This window comes from Lepisma saccharinum, chromosome 1 (genome assembly GCF_977018435.1).
Source record: "Lepisma saccharinum chromosome 1, izLepSacc3.1, whole genome shotgun sequence".
NCBI classification, from domain to species: domain Eukaryota; kingdom Metazoa; phylum Arthropoda; class Insecta; order Zygentoma; family Lepismatidae; genus Lepisma; species Lepisma saccharinum.
Genome location: NC_139229.1, coordinates 172,933,398 through 172,945,509, shown reverse-complemented (window position 1 = coordinate 172,945,509; position 12,112 = coordinate 172,933,398). Strand labels below are relative to the sequence as shown.

Below are 12,112 nucleotides of genomic sequence, written 5' to 3'. Positions count from 1 at the left end.
TATTTACTCTTGCATTCACATCAATTTGTATCTGCGAGGTTACCAAGATTCCATTCCATAACAGTTGTGGATAGTTCCACTTTGCCAAGTTCTTAATTTTTAAGAATGGAATGTAAATGCACTACTTTCCACCTAATTTTAGTGTGGAAAATGTCTTTCCTATCTCTTAAAAATTATCCACCACGTTAAATACAATGCCGTTGAACGTACGGAATATGGGTGCGTTTTCAATTTGAGAGTTTGTGTAATTTTGTGTGGCGCCATGGCAGTTTTTTTGTATATTACGTGAGTATCTGGCAAGGCTGCTGCCTCCTCCCCGCCCCTCTTACAACGTTACTGTAACCTTGCTCACTCTGAAATGCACGCGAGCATAGAAGAGCGCTCTTTCACAATTCGAACGAGTTGTCCAGCGTTCAGGCCTTCCTTATAGCTTGTAACCTTTCCGTTACAGGGGGGAATCAAAGTTTCATATTAACCGCTTTATACTGTGTAAAGAAAAGACTTCTAAAATACTGGATTTCGTTTGTTTTCAGAGACTGAGGCACTTCGCAGACTGGTCCCTAGATTGCGTCGAGTTCCATATCCTGAAGGAGGTTCACAAGGGCTTCCTAGACTGCTTCCTCACAGCAAGGAGTCCCGGTACCTCCCCAGGTAAGGCAGACCCAGACAATCTCTCTTGGGTCCCGGGGCTCGAACCAATAATCTTCGGAAACTAGATCGGAAGTTGAACAGACAGACAAGACAGTCGCTCCACACCATGGGCCAGATAGAAATTGTTTATTAATTCTCAATCTTTATAATGATCAAGAGGTTGCCAAGGTAATTTACTCGCTAAGTACTTTATGTAAATTACGCATAATTTAATTGACGCAAAACCTGCATAATGAAGAATTAGTTCCATTACACAAACATATATTTTCAAACATTCACTGATCCATCGTTGGCTCTAATGAACGTGTTCACTACTAACTTTTGTTCAACGTAAATTTTATGACTTTTCGAGCTACTATTTAAATTATTAGCCATTGAATCCTGACACATTAACTTCCATAAACAGTTCGTCATCACCGTGTCCTTTCCTGAAACGCAAAAAAATGTACATACAGACCATAACATCAATATTGTTGTCTTTGTACATAACCTTAGAAATTGCTCAAAGTTTCACTTTAGCCAGATGTGTCAAACGATTGCACTGATTACATTTGAAAGCACGAAACGAACAACTTTACATGTGAAAAACTAATGGAATTATTCGTGTTACAAATGTGACTATTACATTGTCAGAGGCGCAACCACGAATTCTTTTATCTGGGGGTGCAAGTACTAGGATAAACGTAATAATAATAATAATGTTATAATGATAATAATGTTATTATTAACATTATTATTATTAGTAGTAGTAGTATCAAAGACGTTATTATCCTCGTAAATTACGCAAAAAAAGGGGTAGAATTTGGTGCTAAAGCATTTGTGTTGGAACAAACTATTTGAATTATTTTTTCAACAAGTTCAAACAGTGGTCACAGGCTCTACCCTCAGAAAAAGCACTTGCTTCGCCAAAATATAGTTTAATTAATAAATTTTCTTACAAGGAGATTCGAATCTCGTAAGCGTTCGAGCTTACGACCGCCTGAATTCCTGCACCGCATCCCCAGCTGTTCTCCCACTTGCTCTGGGCCAGCATAGTGTGGCCTTTGCACAGTGACATGCACGGAGGTATGAAAAAGTCTCCGCAGATAATGGGAAAGAAGGTGGTAGCCATAAGACAACCAGCCGCGCCCATTTTCGGCTGGCACGACGCGAGAGCTTTCGCATTGTGTTGACATAGTTGCAAACTTCATAGATAAGTGACTAATCCTGACCGATTTGTAATACTCGTTGGAAAAGTAATTCGCGAGAAAGATACTTTGCAGTCTTCTTGGCAAGAACGAACGTAATATCTTCCCCAAATTTATATAACCATTTAGATAGATGTGTCTAAAGAGCCATCCAGACATCTTTGTTATCGATTTCTTCCTTAAGAAAATATATATCCCTTGCTCTCACGCACACAGACACTCAAGTGTTGTAACTGACGTTGACAATATTGAAGACATTTTCTGTACAAAAAAAATCGTCAAAATATCAAAGGGAATTCACATCACCAGGAGATTTTTTTACTTTAATATTTGCAAAAAAATCACATGGAAAATCTATCAGTATAAGAATTTTACTTGGAGATATAATTCAATTTCTTTCATTGAATTTTAAAAATTGTAGATCCACAGTTCATTTAGCAGATAATCATATTTCAGTTGTTAGTAACACCGATCATCTGCCGTGCTGGGGTTGCAAATTATAAACAAAGCAAGGCGAGAATGCCGTTTTCGACTCTGTGTCTCTAATTGTTCAGTGTTTTTCTTTTAGTGAAGTGAAAGTGTCTGATGGTGTGTGAAAGGAAGTGTAGTCAGTGAAGATGAGTCAGATTAGAGCATTATTACATACACACTTTTTCAAGGTACTATACGATATTAAATTAAAAGTTAAACAACTTGGCCGTCCACGCCAGATTTAATCATCAATTCTATTTAAAAATAAATAAAAGTGGTAAAGGTGACAGGCGTCGAAATTTTAATAGTCACATTTATTTCCTAGAAACTCTGACCGACATCCGTTCACAGCCTGCTACGCCGCCAGGGATCTCTGGTTCGAATCCCGGCCTGGGCATGAGTGTTCTTTGTGAGTGTTCACTCATCCTTATCTTCGCGATTAGCCAAAGTAGTACAAATGCGAATTAAAATAAACCAATCTTAGGAACTCTGAATTTTTGTCTGCAATTTTAGTAAACATTAAAATTACCTCTTTCGTGAGATTTCTATGACATATGCTAGCGAAAATTTTTCGATTTCTTGATCACCTTGGCACTACCCATCATACTAGTTGCCAACCGCGACTGCGTTCAAATGTACATTACGTAATAATGGAAAATGAAAGACAGAAAGTGCTTGATAAATGTATTCCAAATATAATTCATTTTTTATATCAACATGTATAACTTTCATGCACGATATATGTTTCACACATAGGCAACATGCCAACACTAAATTCTGTTTGTTTACAAACTTTCTTTAATACATTAACATATACTATATATACAACATATATTATTTAAATACATTACACAACCAATTTATCAATCTCATAATAAACCAACAGCAAAAATTACATAAATTGTCTCTCCGAAATGTGCACGCTCCTTTTCCTCAAAACAAATGTTCATGCATTTAAAACAAAATCAATGAATAGAAGTATTTCTTATCTCTCTCTGGTAATTTGCAATGCATTACTGAAAATAATCACATATTGCGAGCATTCTATCTTTTACAACTTTTTTATTTACATCGTTTGGCGCCCAGGGCCGACTCCTGCCGCCGTCTAGCTACTGCTCTGAACTTCATAAGACTAAGTGTGAAGACGCATTGCGAGTGAAGGGAGCAAGAAAATTTTACGAAAAGTATTTTTATTTGCATAAAATTTGAAATTGGGAGTGGTAATTGCCCCCTGCAGGTACCCATGGCCATCAATGTTTGCCTCCGCCAAGAACTCATTTCCGTCCAAGGTTTGGGTGAGGGGAATAACCACCTGTGGTTGCGCCAGTGTACATTGTTATGGGGAGGAGGATAAAATCATCCTTGGCGCAGGGACGAAAGCTTACCTACATTGTCAGGGATATTTGGATCCAGTGAGACGTTGCCAGTATTGCCCATGTTAATTCGCATCCTGTCTAAAATTGTGACCCGGTGTTGTTGGTGTGGAGTTCCAGTAGAATTAGAATTAGATTTATTTTCTTTTTGTGTGAGCCATAGGCTGCACGCACTACATATTTTTTTAATTTTTCTACACTATTTTGTTACATTTAGTTTTCTTTTCTTCCCCTCCCTCGGCAGTTCTTCTTCCAGTCTTTTTCCTTCCTCTACTCCCCACTTCTCTTTTCCTGCACTTTCACCAAAACACGCATACATTTTGCTTTACACACACTTACACTATAAAGATGGCTCGTCTGGAGCATGATCACTCATTTCGTTGCCTTCTCTAATAGCTTTCCCCCGCCGTTCTCTTGCCTCTCCCAGATATTCCCCACTTGCTGCCCCGCTTCCTTTATATTTATTCTGTCGTCTACCACTTCTATCACCTCCCTACCTGTTAAGTTTTTCATCCATTTGTCCCTTAGGTCACGTGTAGAAGGGCAGTTCAGTAGGATATGCTTGTCCGTCTCCTCCCCCTCGCACAAAGGACATATCGTTTTCCCTGCTTCGTTTCTTGTTCTTAGGTGTTTCCATCCCCCTAATCTGAACCATGCCAGCGCGGCTCTTTCATTTTTTCCCACAACCTGGATATATTTCGCTTTCCCCCATTCTCTTACTCTTAGCTGTTCCCTGATTGAGGTCTTTATTTGGCAGTCAGCTATTATTTCTTGTCTGTCTCTGATTTGATTTTCTGTTGAGATGCCCCCCTTCCTCCCTCTTCCCATACCCAACCCATTCCGCTATTATACATATAAGATATTTTTCACTTCCAGACCCCAGCTGTAAAAGTTTTCCTCCCTTGTCTGTATTTCCAAACATTGTGCCCTCAGCGTAGTTTGGCCCTCTTGTGATAATCGCATCCAATATTTAACAACCTTCATCCGTGCTTGTACCGCGTCTCTGTCCAGGCCCAATTCCTTGAGAATTCCACAGTTGGCCGTGCCTCTGCTTACGCCCATTACTCTCTTATAAAATTCTATTTGTATGCCAATTATTGTGTTGTCCCCCTTAACCCCCACAGTTCTATTCCATAGTTTAATGTACCTAATACTATTGATGAATAGAGGTTTTGAATGACCGGAAAAGGCATTTGAGGTGCCTTATTTATTGTCCTTATGACTTGTTCTGCTCATGCCAAAATAAATCCCAATGAAAATGTGTCTACTCCCCACGGCAGTAGCAAAGCCAAGTAGGATAGATGAAGTTTACAGAATATCCTTAAATAAGTGACATAATGGGTACAAATAGGAAGCGAGGGCAAAATACGTGAGAAATTAAGCATTGATCGCACCCATCTGAAACAGATGCCCAGCTTTCTTCGCTTTACAAAAAAGTAAGTCATTGCAAGAATGTGCAACATTTAAAGTACTTGTTTTCTGGGACAGCACCTCCTGAGAAATCTTCGACTTTTTGACTAATAATAATGTTTCTTATGCATTTTATTCCTTTATTACATTTCATAAGTCGAGTAGTTTTTTTTCTATTAACGCGTAAGCTTCCCAACCTGATTATGACTATATTACTGCGTGGTTTATAAAATACACAGCTGTGAAGGTCAAGTCATGTGTAATTTACATGGTATGTCTCTTGAAAATGCTCTTGTAATGCTCGCCTCTTGTTGTTTAGCAGGGAATCCCAACGTTAGCTTTCTCCTTGCTGTATTTCTGCTCAACGTAGAGCTGCGTTACATAAAGGTGTGGACCGGGCAGCTTTTACACATAGGGTCTGTGCAAACAACCAGCCCCGTCTCGCGTGGGAGGTCAGTGCAACAAACAGTTCGCTTGTGGGAGGTGTGTAGGGGCTCCTGGGTGTTAAACTGGGTACAAGATTATCCTCGTGAACCCGTCACTTCTTGCTTCCGATAGGTCATAAGTGCGTGGTAGGTATACTCTGTCCCAGGAATATGCGGAGCAAGCAGACATGTCTTCTGCGCAAGTAGTGACTTGAGAGGGCTTGACCAATGAACGCGTGAGTGGGAAAGGGATTGCATGGAGAGGGCAACGCAACTACTGATACCAGCAGTTTGCAGCAGCGCGCACTGTTCGGCTGTTATGCGCGGAATTGATCCACAGATTCTTGTGACAGACTGTAGTAAGTAGTGTGAGGTGTTTTATTACGTGGATCGGCTGGCTATCAAACAACGCCAGACAAGGAGCACAACAGCCAGTGCCGGATCTACAAATGTTGGGCCCTCCCGCAAAATATTACCAAAGGCCCTCCTCTATTTCTATACCCACGCGCTCGTATACATGTAGATGAGCGTGTGTTCTCGACAGAAGATATCAGATACATTTTGGAAGATATACGCACTGTGAAAGGAAACATCAAAGGTTTTGCAGTTACCACTTACATCAGAGAGAAAGAGAGAGAGAGAGAGAGAGAGAGAGAGTGTGTGTGTGTGTGGCCCCCAAAGTAAATAATAATTTCGTTTTCGTTCAATCTACGGATCTTTCGTCCCTTACTCCGCCGTGCTGAATTTCTAGTAATACCCGTTTCACCTCTTTAACTTGTATGCATGCACAGTTTCAACTAGTTAGCCCCGCACCACAGAGCTAGGGAACAAAAACTTGTGGTTAGAAAGAAATTAATGTTTAGTTTGTGGTATCGAGTATTAAACAGAAGATATTAACCGAAATATAGCCAAACTAAAAGAAATGACAAATCATTTTTACCTTTCAATATTTAGGTGGTTCTTTCTTTGCACGTTTATTGTTTCACATAAACATATTTGAATACGAACTCTATATTATGTGCATGGCAAGGGCCCCCTAAAGGTTTGTTCATCTCCGGGTTTCCCTGCATTGCGAGGTTTTGCGGTTTGTATATCCGGCATTGACACCAGCCAAAACAGTTCCTTAAAACATATTGGGAGTTCGTCAAATGAGCACCAGCAATTTTTCCAAAGTTATTGAATTCATATGAACACTTTTGATTTATTAGCTCCGTACATATTCTATACCCCCAAATGATTACACTGGTCAACAAGATTTTGCTTATCATTGTTTTGTGATGAATTCTTATAGATTTCGACCCACTAAACACGAATCCGGCAACGATTTTGTCGAAATATCAACATTTTGAAAGATATTAGCATGTTTTGTTCTCTCGCACTGCTGGCTTAGACACATTAACGAGTGTATTTACTCTTACAGTCGCTAGATGGAAGCGCAGTTGCTGTTGATTTTAACTCGTGTAAAGGTTCGAAACTCCCCCTTCATGTCTACCCCGTCTGTGTGGTTTATCTATTTTTTTGTGTGTGTTTTTATCGGTGCGTAGTAAATTTGAAGAGTACAAGCACTCAGCTGAATTCCTACTTTGGCCTTGTGGTTGTGTGTTTCAAGGTTGTTTCTTTGCCACCATGTCTACTACTTACTTCAGTCTGGTAAGTTCATTTGCTTTGTTATGGAACAGCATGTCAGAGTGTCGGAAGTGCAAATTACATGCAGACTCGTTCTGTTATGTATGTGGATACTATATTGGGCCCAAGTAAGTTAAACATGTCATTGTACAAGGGACAAAATATTGTGAAGCCTATAAAGCGTACTTTGGAATGGCTGTTGGTGATCTGGACAAACCATGAGCTCCACATGTTACTTGTGGTAACTGCAGGTCGACGATGAAACATTGTTTGCGTGGTAGCAGGAAAGGCATGCCATTTGCGATTCTGCGAGTGTGGAGGGAACCTACAAATCATCATGTTGATTGTTACTTTTGCATGATCGACCTACCACATTTCAAGAGAAGGAAGAACAGGCGTCAGCTACAATACCTTGACATACCATCCTCCCTAGCACCTGTTCCTGACAGTGAAGATCTTCCTTTACCATCGCCTCCAATCCAAACCACGTTTGCGGAAGAAGGTAGTGATTTGGACAGTTCTGGTGACCATGTTACTGATGAAGAGGATAGCAAGAAACCTCATTTACTGAACCAGAAAGAGCTAGATGACCTTATTCAAGACCTGAATTTACCAAAAAATAAGTCTGAACTTTTAGCTTCACGGCTGAAGGAATGGAACTTGCTACTTCCTTTATGTAGAATAACAAAATTCAGAAAGAGACACCAGGTGTTTTCGTGGTTTTGTTTGCTGTGGAAGAGTCGCTGTGCTACTGTTCTGATATAAGTGGTCTCTTTAGTGCAATTAGCTTTCAGTACGAATCAATTTCAGTCGCGTACTCCATCCACTTGAAGGAAAGTTACTCAAGTGTGAAGTTGATGTTGGAGAAAATCCAATATGATTAACACCAGTGGGACATAGCCTATGTGGTGATTTCAAAATAATTGGTTTTCTTCTTGGGTTACAAAGTGGGTATACAAAGGATTCTTGTTTTCTTTGTCTCTGGGACAGTACGAGCAAACTGTGTGGCCTGAAAGAACAGAGCTAATTCCAGGAAAACACAATGTGATAAGCGCAGCTTAAGTGCCCAGAGAGAAGATTCTCCTATCAACGCTGCACATTAAACGGAGGTTGGCAAAACAATTTGTGACAGCATTGGATAGTGAGTCAGCTGCTCTACAGTACATAAGAAATATTCCTAATCTGTCAGAGGCAAAAATTGTGGGTGGAATTTTTACAGGACCACAGATTTGTTTCATGCTAAATAGTAATGAACTTCAAACAAAATATGATCGAGCTGGAAAGAAATGCTTGGAAGGCCTCCACAACTTGGTAAAGGAATTTCTTGTCCACAACAGAAGTGATGCTCTTGACTATCAAGTTAAGACACTAATTGATAGATATAGAGCACTGGACTGTAGAATGTCTGTAAAATTGCACATGCTTCATTCGCATCTTGATTTCTTTCGGCAGAATTTGGGAGAGAAAAGCGAAGAACACAGCAAACCGTTTCATAAGGACATTAAATGCATGGAAAGCAGATACCAGGGATGATGGGTGATTACATTTGGGGATTAGTTCGTGACGAAGGGGAAGGGAGTGTTTCCCAAGAAAGACAACGAACAAAAAATATTCACTCCTGAGCATGTTGTCACATAAGGTGAACTAAATTAAGGGACTGATGTGTAATATTAATGTATTCTGTTCATTTCATTGTATTGCTTTAGCTATTTTTGATTGTTATACTGTTAAATATATATGTAATTTACTTGGTACTGACTGTACTGTGTTTGTAATTTTATGTTTTTCTACATAATACATATGACATATAGGCTACACGTTGCACTTTCAATAAGAAGTAATAAACGACCCATATTATCCGAAAAACTGACATTACAGCAAAACCAATGTCATATTCGTGTTCAGCGGGTCCAAATTATGAAAATAAGACTGAAAAATATACATAAGCAGAAAGTTCATGAAAATTTGTAGACCAGTGTTATTGTCAACAATTAATTAAAATACCCATACATTATGTTTTAAAAATATAGTTGTTGTTGTCCCAAACATTTATTTATGAAGTAAATTGTTGTTTTCATCCACGTTCTTCTTCTTATCGGTAACATTTACATATCTGTAAACCTATAAATGCATGCATGCTTGTATATGTGTGTTCTAGCTAACTCCTCGCCTCCCTTCCTTCTGGCAGACACGGAGATAGTGGAGCAACGCACTTACGTCAACCTGGAAGAATGGCTGGACGAGTGGGGCCATCTGGTGAAAAATTCCCGAAATTTGGAGGATTTTCCTCTCTGGTTGCAGTACTTCCCGAAGATTCTCTTCCAAATCATAAACAGAAGCGGTAAGAACCCTCTTTTTCATAAATAAAATGAAATATTGTACGATATTCATTTGGTGTTCCTTGTTAGGTTTTGGAAATAAAATTAGGTACTTGTGACAGTTACGAGTAGCAGTCACTTTTGCCAAATAACGTTAACTGTAACTAGTTACATTTTTGAAATGAGAACCTGTAACCGCAGCTCATTTACTTGTTTTAGATGAACGTCGGTAGGGGGATCCCCCCCCCCCCCACTTCCTACCCGGAAAATTGTACCGTTCATTTTTCAGTCACAAAAAAGCAGGAAGCTTGTAATTTTATAGCTAATAACAGAAAAAAATCAGTTAGACTACTTAGGATTCGATAGCCAAAGTAAAAAAAATGAATTAGATAAACAAAAAATTCATTTGCAAGATGCAGGAACAAGGCCGTTTTCTGATTCTAACTTATAATCCAATCACTAAAAGTTTCCAAATTTTAAAAATTTGAGTTTCATAAAAGAGGTTACAGAACATAAACTTTATGACTAAAAGTTCCCCTTAGCTTTTAAAGCTCTTTCTTCAACGAGGTATGTAGAAGTTAATAACAAAATATAACTATATTGCATTTCATTACATTAACTGAATAAAACATTTAAAAAGTAATGAAAAATAGGATGCTGGATTTTAACTCATCCGATGGATCGAGTGTAAGGCGACCATTTACCTACATAACAATAAATTTGGAATAAAATTGATGTGTGTTTATTGCCTTATGGTAGTTACTGTAATTATACATAATAATATATTGCCATTTCTACTTTTGAAATTTTATCAATAGCCTTTGTATTCAGTAACAGATAACCAGGTTAACAGTCACTTTTTCGAGATCTCAAAATTAATAAAATAATATTTTATTTGTATATAAAATTCTGATTTTCATATGCATTTGTTACGAGCAAATGTTTCGCGTTACGTAATATTTTCAAGTAAGAATGGTTTACTTTGAATTCTCCTACATTTATATTTTCATATTTCAACATATGAGATTTTTTTTATAAGTTCATGAAAGTTAATGTTAATTCTAGATGGTCACCAGGAAATAAAATAACAAATCGCTTGCAGTTTATTACTTGCGTCTCATACTATGAGTTATAATTAATGTAGATAAAAGTAATTGTAAAAATAATTTCAATTCAATTTAATAGTCCTTATTCTTGGGTGAGGTTCAGCAAATGCTGATCTACCACCTAACCCGACATAAAAAGATGTAGCAGTTACTTCTTAAAAGAATGGTAGCCGTGACAGAGTTAAATTTTGAAAGGAGTAGCACAGTAACTGAATTACTTTTAAAAAGAAACTTTCATGAAGCTGTTTCTTAGGGTCGCTGACACAAGGCGCGGATCCACGTGGAGGGCGATCGCCCCTCCCAACTGCCAGTCTTTTGGCTGTATTATTACGACTAACATGGCCGCCCGCAGAGGGGGCCAGAGGAAGCACTCCCCCCCCCCCCCATGTATCTGGAAAGACTTCATACATTTCAAATGATGACATTCTAGCGTGAAAACAAATACGAAGAGTGCTGTGAAAGACAGCACATTATCAATGATTATGCAAATTATCCTAGTGCTGGGGATGCTTTATGAGAATTAACTTGACACTAAGTATACAGCTGTTGCCCCCCCCCCCCCCACCAGAGAAAAATCCTGCGGGGCCTTGACGCCTAATATACATATATGCTAACATAAGAGTCAGTGTTCTGTCTTATATCACAAAGTTTAAAAGGTTGGTCGTTGAAGAATATATTTTATTTGCTTTAACTCCACTTTATGCTCATGATAGGGTAATCGGAACTGGACCTACAGTTTAAATTTGAATCCGAACCACTGTGCGAAATGTGGGGAATCCAAACCGGAACCCATTGAGATAATAGCTATCTGATCGTTCAGCTTACCATGGAAATGCAAGGAATTACGATAACGATATGCAATAATAACTATCTATTCCAGCCCTGGACCCCTATTTTTATAAAACAATACTTTAATCTCTAGAATTTAGAAGTCAGGTTTATTTATGTTCTCAGTACTATATGTTGTTTATACAAAACAGTGCAAGTGGAGGTTAGAATTATTCTCGGTGAGGTGAGGTATCCGAATAATATTCGCCCCTCCCAACTATAACTTCTGGATTCTCCACTACCTGTTTCATGGATGCATGACACATGCATGCTGCTTTTCATATTCTCAGGAAAGTAGAAACAGATTAAAGTATTCATACTACGCCGCTTCGTTTGGAATGTTTCGTCTGTTTCTGCGTAGCTGCTACTTTGGTGCGAGTTCCCTTTCTGTAAGAGTAAAACAAGTGGTGTTATAATGCTCTGAAGATACTTTCTCGCTCGGGATGTCAACCACGGAAGATAGCGTCATCGTCGTCTTTCGGTCTTAAAAGTGAGTGTGGCGTTAGTCCTTGAAAACTCTGAAACTTTTCCCAGAACTCACCTGGTCGATATGCCGAGAAAATATCATCATCATCACTTGGCGCCATGATATGTCTGTTACTTCACGCCGCTTTTCTGCCACTTTTGGCTAACCACGACGATAAGGATGGATGATAATTAGATGAAATTTCCCAGACCAGGACTCGAATCTGGAAACCGAAAGTCGACCACGTAACG

General features: G+C 38.9%; 1 protein-coding gene across 2 annotated transcripts in view; it reads left to right on the top strand.

The window, feature by feature from the left end:
• LOC146004132 (uncharacterized) overlaps positions 1 to 12,112 on the top strand; it is a 230,497-nt gene that overhangs the window by 204,610 nt on the left and 13,775 nt on the right. The window contains exons 5-6 of one of the 2 annotated variants that reach the window (XM_083142805.1): positions 534 to 651; positions 9,332 to 9,484. In XM_083142805.1, coding sequence (XP_082998931.1) covers positions 534 to 651; positions 9,332 to 9,484 — 271 coding nt within the window. Of the gene's footprint in view, positions 1 to 533; positions 652 to 9,301; positions 9,485 to 12,112 lie in introns of both variants that reach the window. The other variant, XM_083142802.1, reaches the window with a different exon arrangement.